A 20346-nucleotide genomic window follows, 5' to 3' on the forward strand; every position below is an offset into this window, starting at 1 on the left:
AAGAAATCCCATGTCCACTATGCGTCCAGACACGCCCATGGCTCCCCTGCGGAGACGGACATGCGGCGTGTCTTTCCAGACCGCAGCATGTTAATTTCTCTTGCAGAGTGCAAGAGAAGTTTCAGCAATAGAATGTATTGGACGCCGTGAATCCCCATTGTTCAGGGAACACATGCAGATTCACCTGCGTTCAGTAGACGGCAGCGCTTTGGACGCAGCGAACATACACTTAGTCCAAAGCGCTGCTAGTTCTGGATCGTGGGCTCCCAGCCTCAGCATTTTCTTGCTGTATTCCAGGTGCTCAGAGTTCCATGTTTTGGAGTTGGACCTTCCCCATCACTAAATAACATATAGTCTGTTACGCTGTGGACACAGGTGACGAGAGTGGACCCACTGGACCGTGGCGCCGAGCTCTCCCCGAGCGAGCGCACCAAGTGGACCGACCCCTATACAGGGACCGTTAGGGAACAGACTCGGGAAGTTCTAGCGCCACGGCAGACAGGACCAGGGGTCGGCTCAGGAGGGTGAACAAGTGATGAGGAACAGAGGAAGGTCCAGAGAGGAACCAGGGTGACCAGGGTCCAGAGGCTGCGGAAGAGGAAGAAGGACGGAGGAAGGCGGGGGTCCAGGAAGAGGCGAACTGAAAAGGAAGGAGACACAGGGGTTAGGCAGGAGGAACGGACCGGAGGGACAGAGGAACACTGAGGACACAGGCAGAAGACACAGGAACTAACAGGAGGCACAAGACACAAGGAATAAACTAGAGCTCAGCTAGCAAGGAACAAGCAGCAGGGAGCGCGGCCTAGACAACCGAGAGGCAACTCAATAGTCAGGCGCCTCCACTAAGGGAGGGCGGCCTGAAATACCTGGTGGTGGCCTCTGATAGGTCGGGGGGCCGGTCCGGGTCAGGTCACGGCAGACAGGTGGCTGCCGGTAGGAGCGTGCGGCTTATCCCTCCGGCGCGTGCGCAGAGGCACAGTGCGCGCGGCCGAGGGAAGTGGAGGAGAACGTCGGGACGCCGGCCGCCGGAAAGCAAGGAGAGCGGAGGCGCGCGCGCAGGACGCGTCAGAGGAGAGAGTCGGGGCAGAAGCAGGAGCGGTGAGTATGGCAGCGGGAGCGGCGCTAACATAGTCGTCGTAGTTTTGAGTCCAACACAAACTTTCACAAAGTTTGCTGCTTCAGTGTTTTCTCCTTCGCCTCATTGGGGGACACAGATACTGTGGGGTGTATGCTTCTGCCGCTTGGAGGCTGACACTAAGTGAAAAAAAGAGGTTAGCTCCTCCTCCGCCGTATACACCCTCGCCCCCATTGCGGGCGGAAATCAGTTTTTTGCTTTGTGTCCTTTGGAGGCACACACATCTGTTTTTCTCGACTTTTTTTTTTTTTTCCCACGAAGATGAGACAAGGGGCAACGGATCCTATTGAAAGGGTCCGATTTCCCCAAACCAACAACGGGCGAGCACATGTGAGTATCGCCTCCACGTATCCTTTCCCGCACCGTGGGACATATCTGGGTCGTTTTTCCCAGACTTTTTTTGTTTTTCTATGAAGATAAGATAGGGGCAACGGACCCTATTGCAAGGGTCCGATTTCCCCAAAACATCAACGGGCGAGCACGTGCGAGTGTCCCTCCACGTATCCTCTCCCGCGACGTGGGACATGATGCCGGACTTAGCCCTGACCACCCCTAGGTATTGAAACCATGGGCTGTACAGAGGCACAAGACAGTCCGAGCGGCCCCCCACTGCTCCACCAACGCAAGACGGCGGTGCTGCAAGGCGGCGGACGGTCCCTCTCCTCACCCCCTGAAGGGGTTAGATGGATCTAGGGTGCCTGCGCCGTCCTATGGTTCGAGGCCCCCCTCACATACCTGAGCTCAAGAAGCTGAAGAGGATCGTCAGGAAGATGGCTTGGGCTTCTGGGCTCCGCGTGTCTGCTCCCATCAGGTGTGCAATTGCTAGCAGCTTAAAGTGCCGGCAAATCAACAGGTGGAGCCCTTAGCCGGCGGGCGCGCTGTGGGTAGTCCGCGCCAGTTTTCGGCACCATGGAAGGTCCGCGCGCCCCCCCCCCCCCCCCCCCGTCGCGGGCAGTGTGTAAATTAAGGCCGCGGCTTTAGCCCGAGCTAGGCTGCGGCCGGAAGTCCCGCCTCTGGGCCGCACGTCACTTCCGGGGGCCCACCTCTCAGGCCTGGGCAGCAGTGAATACATTTATTCCCCGGCTTCAGAGCGCGGCTAGGCCGCAAAGCTGGAAGTACCGCCCTGGAGCGGTCCATATACTGGCAGGCCCGCAATTTTGAGTTGAAGAGGCGTCCAGGACGTGTGGGGGCACAGGACCCCGTGGTAAGTGCTGCGGAAGGCCACGCTACAGGAAAGACGAGGTGCTACCTCCTGAAGCAGCAGACAGATACAGATGCACACGTTTTTTGTTTTTTTTTTACGCTGCATGCATCTCTTGTCGGGCTGCGTTCCCGCGGGCACAGAGCAAGCGATTATGCGAGGCCTGCGAGTTTGAACGCGCCCAGGAGCCCTCCCCTATTAAGGATCCCACGGATCACCTCATAGAGAGCTTGGCTCGCTCAGTATAGGAGGCGTCAGGATCAGCACTCTCTCCCTCGTACGCAGCAACTTGGGAACAGGGTCGTGCAGGGGCAAGATCTACCTGCAGAGATATCGGAGATCGCGATGGCCGGAGACTATATAATCAATGCATCTGTGGATGCAGCCAATTGCGCGGCACTTGCTGACGCAATTTTCTATCAGAAGAGCTCTATGGTTAAGGACATGGCGGGAGGATTCTACATCCAAGAAGTCCTTGATTTCCCTGCCTTATCAGTACGGCCGTCTATTTGGAGAAAGGTTAGATCAACTTATCTCCAACTCCACAGGAGGAAAAAGCGATTTTCTCCTTCAACAAAAGGTTAAACCACCTTTTCGCCACCCGTTTCAGGCACGTTTCTGGGCCTTTCGCAACCCCGGGTGGACCACATCGGCCAATTCGCCGCTTCAAGCCGCCTCAACCAGGATAGGGAGCGGCAGGTCTCTTATAGTACCAACCTATTGGGGAGAATGCGTGCTCAGCAGCTCAGATCGAGGGGATCCAGATCCCAAAGATCGTCAGCCAAATGACTCAAGGCGTTTGACCTACGACACCAGCAATGTTGGCGGCCGACTACTCTGGTTTCGCCATGTCTGGTTCAGGGTCGCACGCGACACATGGGTAAAGGAGTTGGTGGCCTCAGGTTACAAAATAAGATTTGTCAGATACCCTCCAAGACGGTTTTTTCTTTCTCGTCTTCCCAGGGTGGATACCCAAGCAATAGCTCTGTTAGGAGTCATCGAATCGCTCCAGCACAACTGGGTCATTGTTCCCGTGCCAGAGCACAAAAGGGCTCGGGGGGTTTATTCCAACCTGTTTGCGGTTCCCAAAAAGGATGGGCCTGGCGGACCGGTTTTTGGATCTGAGGTTTCGGAACAGATTTATCAGGATCAGACTTTTCCGGATGGAGTCTCTCCATTCAGTCATATCGGCCATGAAGCAGGGAGAATACTTGGTCTCGATCGACATACAGGATGCTTATCTGCATTCCCATTGGTCCTCCTCATCAAAGGTTTCTAAGTTTCGCCATCAACGGTCGTCATTTTCAGTTTGTAGCGTCACCCTTCGGGCTAGCCACGACTTCCAGAGGTTCACAAAAAGTTTTGGCAGTTGTCATGGCCCTACTGCATTTTCGAGGCATAGTCATCTTGCCTTACTTGGATGACCTCTTGGTCAAGGGCCCTTCAATATGGGCATGTGGGGAAGAATGTCAACATCACGCTAGATACTCTTGCCCGCTTAGGGTGGTTGGTCAATGTGAAGAAGTCGTCACTTGTGCCAGCTCAGAGGAGTTCCTTCTCAAGAATTATCTTCGACACTTGTCGAGGGTCGGTAATTCTCCCTCAGGACAAAGCACTAGCTCTCCGGCAGGGAGTTGGGATGCTTCACCAACCAGTACCCTTATGCCATCCGGTTCGGGATGAGGATTCTAGGAAAAATGGTGGCAGCAATGGAAGCGATACAGTTCGCCCAGTTCCATCTTCGCCCTCTGTAGCACGCCCTCTTGTCATCCTGGGACGAGAATCCTGTCACGCTCGATCGGCAGTGCCGATTGTCCCCTCAAGTCAGGCGGTCACTTGGGTGGTGGAGGACCAATTCCTCTCTGACCCAGGGGAAACCCTTCCCCCCAGACCATTGGTTGACAATGACAACCGACACCGGTCTCCTCAGCTGGGGAGCAGTGTTTTCGCCACCACACGACCCAGGGGTGATGGGCTCCACAGGAGGCCCGCCTCCTGACCAACTTACTGGAAATACGAGCAATTCAGCTGGCTCTGCGACAGTTTCATCACTTCTTAGCAGGCCGCCCCGTTCGAATTCAATCGGACAACGCCACAGCGGTGGTTTACATAGATCACCAAGGGGGCACCTGCAGCAGAGTAACCATGCGCGAGGTGGGGCATGTGCTTCAGTGGGCCGAAGCAAACCACGCGGTGAGTTCGGCAGTCTATATCCCGAGCGTGGAAAATTGGGCGGCAGACTTTATCAGCCAGCAGGGTCTTGCGTCCGGAGAGGAGTCATTGTATTCCGAGTTCTTCCAGCAGAGTTGTCAACTGTGGATAACTCCAGATGTGGACCTGATGGCTTCCAGAGGAACGCCAAGGTGCCCACATATATTGCGCGGGTAGGGACCCGCAGACAATTGCTGTGGATGCTTTGGTTCTGCTATGGAACCAATTCCGCCTCCCATATCTATTTCCCCCGCTGCCACTACTTCCGAGAGTCATCAAAGGGATAAGGGCGAAAGGGGTTCTAGCGATTCTGCTGGCCCCAGACTGGCCCCGTCGAGCGGGGTACGCAGATTTAATGCAGCTACTCGCCGACGTCTCTTGGCGTCTACCAGAGTGCCCAGATCTACTTTTTCAAGAGCCGATTTGCCACCCGAACTCAGGGGCCCTGTGTTTGACGGCAGGGCCGTTGAATCTTGAATTCTAACCCAGGTGGGGTTTGGGCGCAAGGTGGTCGCTACAATGGTTAGCGCCCGGAGGCCTGCCTCGGCACGTATTTATCATCACACCTGGAAGGTGTTCTTTGCTTGGTGTAGGGGCCGTGGTTGTTCTCCACTGGGATTCTCTATCCCCAACATCCTGGCCTTTCTCCAGTCTGGCCTAAACTCAGGGTTAGCCCCAAGCTCCCTCAGGAGACAAATATCGACTCTGTCCGTCCTGTTCCAGCGCAGAATTGCTACCAATTTGCAGGTGAAGACTTTCATCCACGGAGTCTCCGACTTGGTACTTCCCTATAAGGCGCCTATGGACGCCTGGGACCTTAACCTGGTCCTAAGTGTTCTGCAGGAACCTCCTTTTGAACCACTACAAGATGTCTCTTTGCGGTACTAGGGTGTTCCTAGTGGCCATAACTTCCATCAGGCGGCTTTCGGAACTGGCGGCCCTATCCTGCAGGGCTCCGTTCCTCACTTTCCATAAGGATAAGGTGGTGTGCAGGCCAGCCCCTCCTTTTCTGCCAAAAGTCGTGTCCTCATGTCACATTAATGAGGATGTTGTCTTGACTTCATTTTGTCCAGCACCGATGCACCGTGTGGAAAAGGCTCTTCACACATTAGACCTGGTAAGAGACCTCCGGAAGTACGTGTCAAGGACGGCACCCTTTCGTCAGACAGACACGCTGTTCGTGCTCCCCGAAGGGCGCAGGAAGGGACTCGCTGCCTCGAACTTGACCATAGCCAGATGGATTCGTTTGACTATTCAGGAGTCCTACCGCTTTAGAGGCACGCCGATTCCAGCAGGGATCAGAGCGCACTCTACTCGGGCAGTGGGCACCTCTTGGGCGCTTCAGCACCAGGCTTCAACGGAACAGGTTTGCAAGGCAGCAACCTGGTCCAGCCTGCACACATTTGCCAAACATTATAATATCCATACTCAGGCCTCGGCGGATACGACCCTGGGTAGAAGGATTCTCCAAGCAGCGGTGGCGCACCTTTAGACAAGAGGTGCATGTAGCTTGGATCGGTGAGTCAATCTCCCACCCAGGGACTGCTTTAGGACATCCCACAGTATCTGTGTCCCCCAATGAGGCAAAGGAGAAATAGGGATTTTTGTGATAAACTCACCGTAAAATCCATTTCTCCGAGTCGCTCATTGGGGGACACTGCACCTACCCTATTAGCCAAGTTGGCTTCTATTTTTAATTTATACGCATTTATTTATGTGATATAAGGGTGGTCTTTTTTGTGGACATGTTGTACCTGTATTAAGGCTGATTTTGTTGTCCTCCTACTGCTTTGGCACCAAACTGATTTCCGCCCGCAATGGGGGCGAGGGTGTATACAGCGGAGGAGCTAACCTCTTTTTTTCCAGTTAGTGTCAGCCTCCAAGCGGCAGAAGCATACACCCACAGTATCTGTGTCCCCCAATGAGCGTCTTGGAGAAAAGGATTTTACGGTGAGTTTATCACAAAAATCCCTGTTTTAGGTCTTTTAGGCTGCTTTGACATATCAGTTTTTTTACATATTGCAATCCGGCAATTTTTTAAAAAACCGTATCCGGCATAGGATCCTTTTTTTTCTCATAGACTTGTATTAGCGACGGATGGCCTCACGTTTCATCCATCGTTCGCCGGATCCATCGGAAATTGTTTGTCCAGCGGCCGGAAACGAAAGACAAAGTAACGTTTTTTGTCTCCGTCAAAAAGTCAGACAGCGACAGATCCGGCGCCGTCCGTCGTTTGCTAGAATTGAAGCCTATGGGCACAGGATCCGTCGCTGTCTGTCAAATGCCGGAATCCAGCGACGGATTCCGTTTTTTTAAATTGTGCATGCTTCAATTATTATTACCAGGTAGGGCAGTTGGATCCGGCGAGAAAACGGATCCGTCGCATCAGTTTTTCACAATTTGCGACGGATCCGTCGAGCCAGTGGATTGTGACTGACGACAAAAAACTGATATGTGAAAGTAGCCTTAGTCAGATTTTTCTATGGTTATTGAAATACAATTATAAGAATTTCATAAGTTTTTCACGTTTATTGACAAATACATCAATTTTCTGCAAAGACTCAAGCTTTACAGGACTGACATTTAACTTTCAAGCTTTCTGCCCTTCACCCTGGCAGCTGGATGTCATCTTCCTGGCCAAATTCTGACTGATGACAACCCATTCTTTTCTAATCAGTCTTTGGAGTTTATGACCGTTTCTGTTTGTGCACCTTCTTTTTGAGGATTGACTCCAGGTTTTCAATTGGGATTAACATCTGGAGAGTTTCCTGGCAATGGACCCAAAATTTTAATGTTTTGTTCACCGAGCCATTTAGATGAAAAATAAAGGTCAGCCCTGTATATATTGATTTTTTGTATAAACTTGATGTATTTGTTAATAAAAGTTTAAACTTATTAAATGCTGATAACTGTAGTTTATTAACCGTAGAAACATCTGACTAAAAGATAATCGCAAGCAAAGTTTGAAAGCAAATGTGAAAGACAAAATTTGTATCAAACTCGCAACTTTTGGCCACAACTGTACACCAGATCCGAAACGCGTTATCACTTTACGCACCTGGAATAAAGCAAAACCATATCTTACTTTCCACAGACTTTTGCATTTTAGGAGATTGAACTGACTTAGTGTCTCCATATTTTTCGATATCTTTTCCCAAATGTAATGGAGAAGGTAGATTAATAAAGTATTGAGGATTTTGTGACCACCTTAACAATTATTCACACATTTTGGTTTAACAATATTAATTTACTAATTCTGCATCACCCTAGTGTATATAGCCCAGGCGTAATTGTCCACCCTGAGTATAGTAACTTTCTTTTCACAGTTCATCTTTCGCTTTAGTCGTCTTTCATTTAGAAAATGCAGCCACAAGTTATTCTGTCTCATCCACGATGAATAGTACAATCACTTTGCATGTTTTTCTCTAAATTTTCCTTCTTATTCCTGTTTCTTTTTATTCAGGGTCAAGTAAGACATCTTCTAACGAGCCCGATGTTGATCCTGTTAAAGAAATTTTGGAAGACATTCCTGAACATGAAGAAGATTACCTGGATTTAACCTTAGAAGAAGAAGGGCTTGTTCTTGTGGAATATCTTTCTTACCTTGAAAAGATCTGATATGTTGGTATTTGTTCTTCACTTTCTTCGGAAGAATTCTACTCTTATTAGTTTTTAAAGCACTTTATCTTAATGATGTTTTACTGTTTGTGTAGTTGACTTTTCATTAATTTAAACATGTTGTTTAATTTACGATGTTCATGACAAATTGCTAGGAATCCCCACCAATGTCTAACCAGGAGGGGTCTGATTATTGTGTCCCCTCAGTATCTATAATGGCAGCCACTAGCTGTGCAATGCAGGGAGAAAACGTATTCTTCCTACACCAGCATCTTAACAGGGTTTGTACGTTATGGTTGGAGACTACAGAATTTCTTCTGTAATAACTTTGATCTGATGTGAGCTTTTAATCATAGCTCACCATTTGGAATAGATCAACTTGGGGATGCCAAACTTTCTTCATTACTCTGTATGATGTCACTATGGTGGCACTTATGTTTCTTGCTTTTTTTTGATGGTAGGGTCCAATGGTTTGACGACCACATGAGGCAGAATACATTGCCCACATGCAGGGGCTAATGACCACACAAGTTTGTGGGTAACACTCAATGCACTTTTTCGTAAAAGGTTATTCTCTAGATAACTAGTTGAGGCCCAACTGCTGAGACCCTGGAAAAGCTGACAACCAAGCTCTGGAAGTCAGGCACCGGATTCTACAGAGTCCAGTCTTGTATGGAGCACAGGTGTGCATGTTCCATCTCTGCTCTATTCATTTTCTGTGGGACTGCAAGAGAAAGCCAAGTACAGCGTTTAGCTATTCCTGGCAGTCCCATAGACCATGAATGGAGTAGAGGTGGAGCATGTACACCTGTGCTCCATACAAGATCGGACGCTGCAGAGACCGGCTCCTGCATTCTGGAGCCTTGTTCTCAGGATCACTGGTGTCCGGGCTGTCGGACCCCCAGCGATCAGTAAATATTCCCCTATCCTGTAAATAGGAAGTTATCCTGTCTTGTGAATAATCCATTATTGTGTGTTTACTAGTAATTATTTTAGTTATTTTACTGATAACATTACTGCCCTAAGAACAGTTGGCAATGTGTATCACATAGATTGAACAGATCTGATAAAGTTCTAACAGATTTCCATATTTACTATTTAGGCTCTGTTCACATCTGCATTGGTGCAAAACAGAATTCCCAATGCATATAAGTACGAATAGAGCCTTAAAGCCTCAAACACAGTAGAATAGTTGTTGCCTAAACGATCGTCCGGCTGATTGATATCTCTCCCGACTTGGCTGGGTGCTCCTGTGTTATCTATGAAAGTGTTGCTGCCAGAATTGTACATTGCTGTACATTGTCAGCAACTTACCAGTCAGTGGTGGGGAGCGAGATTACACAGATGAGCCCGACTGACTTGTACGTGACACCTAGTCTGCAGTGATAAGCTCCTGTTGATAAAACACTGATTGTATCGAAACTACAGCACACAGCCTAGCAAGTGACACATCCCTGTAATCAGGCTTTCTGTCCCTACATTATGCTGCTCTCGGATTTAATAGCAAAAACCTGCTGACAGATTCCTTTTAAATGAACACTTCCACCATTACTTATACAGGACACAAGGAGGTGCTGAATTACATTGATTATTATATAGAAACCCATATAGAGGCCCTGCATCAATGATGATGTGAGGGATTGATTGCAGGATTGAAAACCGTAACACCTAATAGAACACCCCGACTTATAAGTGGAGTCAGTGAGTCAAGTTCCACCAAGATGTATAGTGCAAAAATTAGATAATTAGTCAAAGCAAGTCAAAATGAGTACCTCCCATTCAGAACTATCGGCGCCATGTAGGATGGGTTTTTTCTGTTTATTTACCATCTTTACACATGCTAATGGCGCAGTCAGACGGACGATGATCGCATCACAATGCTCGGACTGGTCGTCGGCTCTCCTGACTCGAGTATGACATAGAAATACAGGCTGTCCCGCTCGGGTCAGTCTGAGCAATGCGATGGTCGTCCGCATTATACGGCCGTCTGATCGCGCCCTTATAGTTACTTTTCCCATAGTGTGCTCGTTAGTTAGAAAGCACGCCTGTTAACATAACAATGTACATATACGAATCCCTGAAGTGCCTTCTTCTAGATATCTAGACCTACATTTGCACTGTCTTGTAGATTTCCATATACTTTTAAGTAAAATTTGTTGTAAAACATCCAGTTAAAAAAAAAAATTAAAGAGTTTGTTCACAAATGCTGCCATCTCTTTGTTTGTAAGATGGGGAAAATAAAGCAACATTGCAAAATAGTTTTTGGAATAAACATAATGTTTCTGTGTACTGCTGATGTGCACACCTCAGTGTGTCTGTGTCACGTGCACTTTACCAGCAAAAGAGCAGAAACGCTCGGTCCTGATCACTGACCCATGTGTGATCGCTCTGTCCCCATAAAGAAGACATATTGTCAAAAGCACATCCCGAGTATGGGGGCGAAATGCTGATAAAATTACATTGTCCTGTGTGAACAAGCCTTTGAATGCGTGCCAACAGACTGGTATAGTTGATCTGCTCTAGCTTATGGGGAGTAATCTTGTGTTATGGTCCTTTCCCCTCTCATTTCTCCCTGCCAATAACCTTACATGTTAGCAAGAGGAGGCCAGAGATTAACACGTCAATTGGACCAGATTAGATGTAGGTTTGTAGCTAGGGCTGTGGAGTCGGTAAGCCAAACCTCCGACTCCTCAATATCCATGACACCGACTCCACCAAAATGGGCTCTAACTCCACAGCCCTGTTTGTAGTATGTAAGTATAGAGACACATTCACAAAACAGTAGGATGTATTTTTACAAGACTTTTTGTAAAGTTCTGTGTTATGTAAGGTCATTGGATAAATAAGTGTGAACAGCAGCAGGTCTACAAACCCTTTACGGGTCACTAGGCAGAAATGTGCTCATATGTTTTAGGAGTCTAGAATTTTGTTTTTGGTCACTGGTCTGATCCATCCAAAGTAATGGCTTCCTACAGCCAATAGTTTTAAAGCACAATGCAGGGTTAAAAATGGCTCCTCATAATAAGAGGAGGGGTGTACTAATGAAGGAAAGTGGTAAATGTGATGTGGGCAAGCAGGGTTGTAGACAGAGTGACTGTGACTGGGCTGCAGCTCCACGATCTGTAACATGACAGACAATGATAACTTCCTTTTAGGTATTGGTAGTGGTGGGTCTGGAGCTGACGCGGCACAGACCATAGGCACAGCACAAGGCGCCTGCTGTGGCCGATCACAGTATGATTCTGCAGGTAAACAAAGATATTACAAATGAAATCATGTGGCTATTAGCCACCAAAGCCTGGAAATCCAGGTCCACAGTTATACGATGCTTTACGCATGCCTTGGGGTTTTGTTTCCGTCGGAATCACATTATTGTGTATGCCTTAAAAAAAGAAACCAAGACAGTGTCCACAGCGACTCCACAAGTGATTAGCAGTGCGGTGTTCTTGTTGGAATACAGCTTTTCGGGGATTCAGGAGGAAACCTCGATGTAGTTCTCTGTATAGAGCACTGTCTGTGTGTGACCCAATCTGTATTGTCTGCAGTAGTATTGATGACCATGTCCGGGATAGCGGGGATTTACACTCATCATAAGAGATGAACTGAACATTGACTCATTTTATAAAGTAGGGATCATAATTTATTATTAAGGCTAACATGGTAGCCTTGATCGTCCTGCCACTTTCTATTTGCTTTATTACTGTTCTAGCACCAGCATTTGTATATATTCTCTATATTGTCTTTATCATCCATTTAACTAATGGAAAATTCACTCACATGAAGTGCATTATTCAATGCTGAGATTATATAAAAAAAAAAACAAAGTAACAAATCTCAGACCATAGATACTGGAAAACCACCACCTCTCTGTATAATACACCTATTAACGACATGTCTAGCACTTTTGGTCTTGGTTTATAGAGGTTCTGTAGTCTGGGGCCTCTTTTTGTAATTGCTAAGTTACAGCTCTGGTATTAGCTAATTCATCTCAGAGCCCTAATATCAGGGGTCATTGCTGAACAATGCATTTCTTACATGCACCCCCTCAGCACTGGTCCATGACACTAGACAAATGCCGATCCTGCAGCATGGATGATCTCTATGGAAATCATCATTATTCTTCCACCATAGAGCTGCAGATCATGTAATTGGCCTGAATTTTAACATACAATTTATGCATTTTTTTTAACCTATATTTACAAAAAAAAGCCCCCAAACAATGGAACCCCTGAAAATGGTAATTGAGCCAGCAATACACTACATAGACCATGAAATACAGATTTTGTATACAACTGTTTCTCAATGTTTTCCTTTATGTTGGAATAACTTTTTGAAATCTTGTTGGAGCATGTCAATAAATTATTAAGACAACTTTATTGTTTTTGGTTGTGTTGTTTTGTTTTACATATTTTCTCTTTATTGGGGTGTGGCGGAGCAGTGAGACGTGCCTTCCCTGAGCATCCGCGGCATTCATCCTGAACAGATCATTTAACAATGTGTTATGAAGTATTCACACTGCGGGGCTGGGAATCGGGGGACTGCAAAACACACAGGCTGGATGGCCTGATGTCAATTCCCGGCCAGCGTGCTCTGCTCATGCCCGAGAACTGTTGTCACAACGCAGACGCTGACATACAACACAGGAGGAGGCAGCACACGGGCATGATGGAAGGATGGGAGGCGTCGCCCAGACACATGACAGGGGCTGGGAGGCGGCACCCAGACACAAGACGGGCATGATGAAGGGCTGGGAGGCGGCGCCCAGACGCAAGACGGGCATGATGGATGACTTGGAGGCAGTGCCCAGATGCAAGACGGGCATGATGGATGGATGGATGGGAGGTGGCACCCAGACGCAAGACGGGCATGATGGATGGCTTGGAGGCGGTGCCCAGAAGCAAGACAGGGGCATGATGGATGGCTGAGAGGCGGATGATACAGGGGGACACACCGTACCTACGGGGCGCAATACAGGTATGACGACCTAGTTATAAAAGTCTATATTTCAGTGTTACTAGGGGTCAGAAACAGAAGAGCCACCTTCACAGAATGCAGCCTTAGTGCTGCTGAAAATGGCTCTTTTACTTAAAAACGCCCTGGGGTGTGACAGGTTCCCTTTAAGCTCGTGGAACAGAAAATCTCCTTTTTCCCCAAATGTCTCAGTGGAGGTCCAGTGCAAAAGGTCTGTTTGTGGACAAAAAAAAGGATGAGGGTGCTGGACCTGTAATTTTTGATGATTTACCCAGCCAAGCTCAGGGTGGCTGCCCTTGGCACTACCATATCTTGAGTCCTCAAAAGATGCCGCACTTAGATGGCTGGACAGTCATGAGCAACAAATGCAGGAGGAGCCAGAAGGACCCGAGACAGTCCTACCACTCGCTGAGGCTGAAAAATCACTTTTCACACTACCTCTTATCTCCAGCAGGTCTCGCCATTGCAGGACTGAGGCCTCACTTAATGCTACTATGCGGAATTAATACTATTGTGGCTGATATTTATGGTTCAAACCTCTGTGTTACTTGTCCTCCGCCAAGACACTAACAGAATGGTATATTGTGTCTTCATTCGCAGATCCATGCACCTAAAGGTGAAAGGTTTGATTGAGTCCCATCCTTACTGGTAAGGGCAAGTTTACAACATAAAGGGGGTAGGGTTATACGGTCACAGTTGGTGGGGGGGTTAGAATGTCTGCAAAAAATTTGGATTCTTATCACAGCCGGGAGAACGATAAACTCACGAGGATCATCTTCTTTCATGAGTGCTCTTAAAGATGATTATGATTGATTTTATTTCTTGGAATATTCGTTGGTTGAGCATCAATTCCAAAAGATTCACAATCCTTGACTATACTGTATTAAAAGTCAAACCAGCAGTAATAGGGCTAGAGGACACCCATCTAACAAACAACACTATCAATCAGATACACAGGTCCTGGATGGGGTAAACCTTACATCCATTTCATTCTAATTACTCAAGAGGGGTTTGCCTAATTGTATATAAAAGTACCCATTTACACATTGACTCATTTAAAAACCCTGACTGTAAATTTGTGGGGCTTAGATATAAAATTGTATTACTTTTAATTTATCATAGGAGAAAGTGAAAAAGTGGTAACTGCAATCCAAATTATTGGTCTTCATTATGGCAATCAATGGTTTTAGGGTGGATTGAACACAGGATGAGTTTAAAGAGAACCTGTCAGCAGGAATTTGCTAAGTAATCTACAGACATTGTCAGGTTGGCGTTGTTATACTGATTAAAGTGTACCTGGGGTGAAGAAATCCGTCTTGTTGCTGTTGTCTAATGAGTGTTAGAAGTTTTCAGTTAATGAGATGCTCGTGCTCTGGGGCGGGACTGTAGGCAGAGCCTTATCTTCCTGCTCTAGACCAGAGAATCCAAGGAAAGACCTACCCACGGGTCGCCCCGAAGCACAAACATGTTTTTCATTAGAGAGAGAGACAGACCTACTGCTTTGGGGTGGCCTGTGGGCAGGTCTTTCTTTGGTTTCTCTGGCTTAGAGCAGGAAGATTAGACTCTGTGTACAGTCCCGCCCTGAAGCACGGGCATCTCGTTAACTGAAAAATTGTAACATTGATTACAAAAGAACCACAAGATGGATTTCTTCACCCCAGGTATCATTTTAATCAGTTTAACACTGCCAACCTGACAGTGCCTGTAGTTTACTTAGCAAAATCCTGCAGACAGGTTTGCTTTAAGAATGTCCTAGTTACAATATTGTGCGGCATGAAAAGTACAACTGATCTGTAGTCAATTTCTTGCACATTTGCTTAATATTTTCCAGAAATTCAATCTCCTTTAAATAACATACAGTGATAGGTTTATGGGCCTTTTTTTTGTGAGTAAGAGCAATTTATTGACTAGTTAATTATCAGCAGTCCTATATATTACACAACCACAGTATGTAAATTTCTGCTAAGTTAGGAGATTAATTTTTATCCGGTATTTCAAGTAGAAGTCCGTTCTGATTAGTGAAGGTTCCCATATTACTGTACAACTCAAATAGATTTTTTTGGCAGTAAAATGAATGTCTCCCCTGAAGACGATCGCTCACAGTCAGGTTGTTGGAACACTTGAAGAGTTGATATGAAATCAGACTTACAGCTGCAGAAAATCCAGGAAAATCAAACCACACGGATGTCGCTATTGCCAGTTGCTGGTGTACAAAAAAAATACAGCTCCAGTGAAGAGGAAGATCAATTTAATGACAATGCAATTTTAAAGGCACTTACTGATATCATTAAGCACTGATTAATATACCATGTCATGGCATTGCTAAGCAGTGTGGTTATATGGCCCCTGCAAGGCCTTATTAAAGGGGTTTCTGGTTTTATAAAAAAATAAGTGAATGTGTCTGCCTACTATTACATCTACAGTTCCAGGTTATTGGATGTTCAGATTTGTTGAAACATAACTCTGGCTGCAGATAAACTTGTTAAAGTGAGTCTGTCAGCACAAAATGACTGTTCAAACCAAGCACAGGTGCCCTGTGTGCCCTAGGCATGGCCAAACAGTTCAATGTCACATACTTACTTTGCACCTATCTCCCAACCCTCTTTGATTGACAGCTTTGCAATTACACGAGGAGGTTGGAGATAGATGGAAAACAAGTGGCTAGGCAGGTGCATTGAACTGCCTGGCCCTACCTAAGGTGTACCGAGCGCCTAAGCTTGGTTTGAACAGTCATGTGCTGACAGACTACTGATTAATGTAGAGAAAAGTGGCTGCAGTAGTGAACATGGGTGAAATGTCATCATTGAGCCGCCCATCAAGGACAATAATGCAAGGTTGGAGAAGTGATCTATTCTTTCTTCAGGAGCGCACTGCTCCTCTGATTTCTGCGTGACGGGAGGTGGCAGTGCGTTCATGAAAGGGAATACTCAATCCAGCAGCATAGATGCACTAGTCTGAACTGTGCCCTCTTCCACGCTGCAAGCAGAGGCCACTGCAGCGTCATAGTAGTGAATGGAGATAAAATGGCCAAATCCAGCCACCTTCAGAGCTGGGTTTTCAAGCTGTATAGCAAATAGCAGGTTTGCATACACACCATGCCAAAGAAACCGACTGCCTCTGATAAGACTACATAGGTGGCCAGTAACCCATGCAATGAACAGTAAACTATGTAATCAAAAATCTCTGCATTTGTGAGAATTGAGAGGCTTTTTAATGAGTTAAATTTCTTATTTTTCAAGCACTTTGCAATTTTATTCATTTAAGACGTTGAGACAGCCCCATTAAGTGTGGAGAGGTGGAGCACTTCCCTGAACTGTGGTCACAATAAGAGCACTTGCTCATTTACTTAAAGGGGTTGTCCACTACTCGGACAATTCCTTCTGAATCCCTATGTTTCCTCCCAGTAAAATAATAACACTTATAATCACCTCCGGTGCCAGCAGTGTCACACTGGTTCTGCTCAGGATCAAAGACATTGTAATATCACGCAATCCCTGCAGCCAATTAGTGCTGGCCTCATTCTCTTCTCCTACGGATGTAACTGAAATCCGGAGGAAGCGAAGAGCTGCAGCTGCCCTATCACTTCTTCTGGATGTCTTGATATGTCTGAAGGAGCTGAGAGTGAAGCAGCCGCTGACTGGCTGCAGGAATCACTTGACATAATGTTACATGAGCCCTGGGAGAGCAGTGCTGACACCTCTGGAACAGCGACGGCACCGAAGGGGAGTATATTATTATATTATATGTAATATATATGATTTTACTGGGGAAGGGAACATGGGGATTCAGCAGGGGTTGTTCCAAGTAGCAGCCAGTCTTTTAATGGAATAAATTATTTTTTTCTACACTGATAAAACAGTCTGTGGTCACAGGTATATTTGAAAATGCCTTACCAATCTTCCCTGCCACTGTATATGGTTTAGTAGTCAAAAACCATTTGGCAGACTTACTTTAAAGGGAACCTGTCAGGTAATATATGGTGGCCAAACCGTGGACAGCATGTTTCAGCCACTGGCGGCTTTTTAAAAACATGCTTCTAAGGCCGGGGTCACACTGGCGATTAAATCGGACGAATGCAATGCGATAAAAAATCGCATTGCATTCGTCCCAATGTTATTCTATGGTGCTGCTCCCATCATGCGATTTTTGATCGGATCCGATCCTCGGACCGAGACAATCGCAGCATGCTGCGATTGTCACAGATTTTCGGATCGGATTCGACAATACAAGTCTATGGGGGCGAGAAAAAATGGGACTAAAAATGGACCTGATGTGTGAGTTGCGATAAAATCGCACCCGGTGTCCTTTAGCAAAAGCCGGCAATTCTTCAAATACAGTAAAATCACAGAGACCGGTTAAATAAAAAATGAATAGATCTAGACACACAGGGTTTGTGGGTAAAATTTTGGACTTGTAGGGGTTAATTTAAGGGGTTAATTCGTTGTATGAAATTACGGGGACTCCCTGCAGCCTCAGTGACGTCAGCAGGAGTCCCTGCAATTTAATACAATGAATTAACCCCTTAAATTAACCCCTACAAGTCCCAAATTTTACCCACAAACCCTCATCTAATTAATAGTGATAGACATAACAAAAAAAACATGAAATGAAATGGTTAACTATATGTAAACCATGTGTCATTTCATGTCGGGCAGGAGAATAATTATACAAAAGCCGGCAAATGTTTCTGCGGCTATTCTGCTATGATGAACTGTATGAATTTGTAATATATATTAATGTGTCTCTATGACATGTATAAAAAAAAAATATATATATAACTATATATATATATATATATATATATATATATATATATGTGTGTGTGTCTAGATCTATTCATTCTTTGTGTGGGGAAACCTGTCATTGGGCTCCATTATATGTCCATTTAGCTATCCTGCGAGAAAATCTCACCAGACGGATGTCAAACGGATCCTTACATGCGATTAAAATCGCATCAATTAAGAAAAATCTCATCAAAAATGGATCAATGGTTAAGATCCCTTTGTGCGATTTCGGACCGTTAAAATGGGACCGTTTTTTTAATGGTTGTGTGTGACTCCAGCCTTACAGTCACCACGGACCTAGCCGTGCTATTGTCATACAGGTGGATCCCCGGCGGCTTCTCCCCGCTCACTGACAGTTACTAGCAAGCATCTGCCTACACGCGTATATAGGCAGCCAGTCACTGTCAGCGGGCGGAGAGAATCCGCCAGGACCCGCTTGTATGACTAGCGCCCAGAGCAGCTCAGTCCCTCAGTCTGTTCTCTGATATGTCCCAGTGTTTCAGAGACAACCATACATGGCTGTGATCGTTCAGCCAGTGGCCCGTGCATGCTGTCCACGGTTTGGTCACCATGTATCGCCCGTATTCCCTTTAATCATTATATGATTCAAAGTGATGCAACTTTCTGGTTTAATTGTTCCCCGTTGTCATTGTCACTGTTTTCTGACTCAGAATGGAATGATTCTTCATTCTTCCGGATGCTGGAAACTAATAATGAAATACTTGTATGGACTGACATGATTTTGCCTTTGCACATGTCTCTGTTTTGTACAAAACCCTTATAGAGATTCATGACTGCACCTCTGTAAGTAAATGTTTTCTTTTTCTTTTGGGTTCCTTATTCCATATGGCGCTGTGTCCCTCTGTGCAGAGTCTTGCATGTGGCTCTGCTGTATTTACAGGGGGTTGCATAGAGTGGATAGAACTGTAGCAAAGTTATGTGAAAAAATGGAAAGGGAATGTGTCAGCAAGTTTTTCTATTTCATCAGAGAGCATCATATTGTAGAGGCAGAGATAGTGATTACAGTGGGTAAAGAAAGTATTCAGACCCCTTTACATTTTTCTCTCTTTGTTTCATTGCAGCCATTTGGTAAATTCAAAAAAGTTCATTTTTTTTCTCATTAATGTACTCTCTGCACCCCATCTTGACTGAAAAAAAAACAAATGTAGAAATTTTAGCAAATTTATTAAAAAAGAAAAACTGAAATATCACATGGTCATAAGTATTCAGACCCTTTGCTCAGTATTGAGTAAAAGCACCTTTTGAGCTAGTACAGCCATGAGTCTTCTTGGGAATGATGCAACATGTTTTTCACACCTGGATTTGGGAATCCTTTTCCATTCTTCCTTGCAGATCCTCTCCAGTTCCGTCAGGTTGGATGGTGAACATTAGTGGACAGCCATTTTCAGGTCTCTCCAGAGAGGCTCAATTGGGTTTAGGTCAGGGCTCTGGCTGGGCCAGTCAAGAATGGTCACAGAGTTGATCTGAAGCAGGAGATTATTACTAGAGGACTAATTGTCTCATGTTGTGTGGTCCTCCTGCTCTGTGTAACCCCACCACTGATTGCAGCTTTCTGCCTATGCACAGTGTACACAGAATCGGTGGTGTGGGCGGGGTTATACAGAGCTCAGCATTCAGAGAACTACTATGTCTACAGCAGAGAAAACAGTCATTTAAACTGCAGCAAGTGGCCCGGTAAGTGATATATCTCTGTATCAGTGTCTCTGCCCCTACATCATGCTGCTCTCACATATGGAAACAATAACCTGATGACAGATTCCCTTTAAGTCCATGCAGGTTTTACACCTCAGTGTATGAACAAGAATGCTCCCATTCACTGACGACAATGAAATATTCTGAAACATAAATACAGCATGGCAGAACTTGTCATTTTACAACAATTAAAGGGTTGTGCAACCAGGGCATAGAGGCAAGTCCCCTGTTTGGATCGGAGCAATCTCCACATCTGCCAAGTAATGTTACCCTGTAGCAATCACCAAATACCCTACAGTTAGATGCTTTGACTACGATGATGTTTACAACTGTAAAACCAATACTGGAGCATAATGTACTTTTGTACTAAATGTATAAAATGCTAAATTTCCAGTTTTCCAAACTTCACATGAGTTCTCCGGGTTCACAGTCTTCAGTGGCCTCTAGTGAGCAGCCAACTTTGTTGTGAAAGATATGAGGCATGCTCCCCTTCTGAGAGTGCCTGCTTCTAACTGATGACTTCTTCTGGTGTTTAGTCTGTGAACAGATCCCTTTAATGTCCCAGACTCTGAGAGATCCATCATGAGAAGCTGTATAGAAAACATCTTTATGTATCTGCAAATGACAATAAAACAAAGGTTAGAAGTGAGCATAAATAATCGTCCACATCTGTGTCATTACTGGAAGAAATTCTAAGACTTGACACTGATTGA

The 20346-nt window shown here is 45.8% G+C and overlaps 2 protein-coding genes across 3 annotated transcripts in view; one reads left to right on the forward strand and one right to left on the reverse strand.

The window, feature by feature from the left end:
• NUB1 (negative regulator of ubiquitin like proteins 1) overlaps positions 1 to 12541 on the forward strand; it is a 144945-nt gene extending 132404 nt beyond the window's left edge. The window contains exon 15 of the mRNA XM_073581545.1: positions 8011 to 12541. Within this exon, the coding sequence (XP_073437646.1) occupies positions 8011 to 8165 (155 nt within the window). The 3' untranslated portion in view covers positions 8166 to 12541. The remainder of the gene's footprint in view (positions 1 to 8010) is intronic.
• Positions 12542 to 15013: 2472 nt separating this feature from the next.
• Positions 15014 to 20346, reverse strand: part of WDR86 (WD repeat domain 86) — an 84370-nt gene continuing 79037 nt past the window's right edge. For both annotated transcript variants that reach the window (XM_073581556.1, XM_073581555.1), the window contains one exon: positions 15014 to 20248. In XM_073581556.1, the coding sequence (XP_073437657.1) occupies positions 20039 to 20248 (210 nt within the window). In that variant the 3' untranslated portion in view covers positions 15014 to 20038. The remainder of the gene's footprint in view (positions 20249 to 20346) is intronic.

This window comes from Dendrobates tinctorius, unplaced genomic scaffold (genome assembly GCF_039654945.1).
Source record: "Dendrobates tinctorius isolate UK_male_01 unplaced genomic scaffold, ASM3965494v1 ptg000070l, whole genome shotgun sequence".
Classification (NCBI taxonomy): domain Eukaryota; kingdom Metazoa; phylum Chordata; class Amphibia; order Anura; family Dendrobatidae; genus Dendrobates; species Dendrobates tinctorius.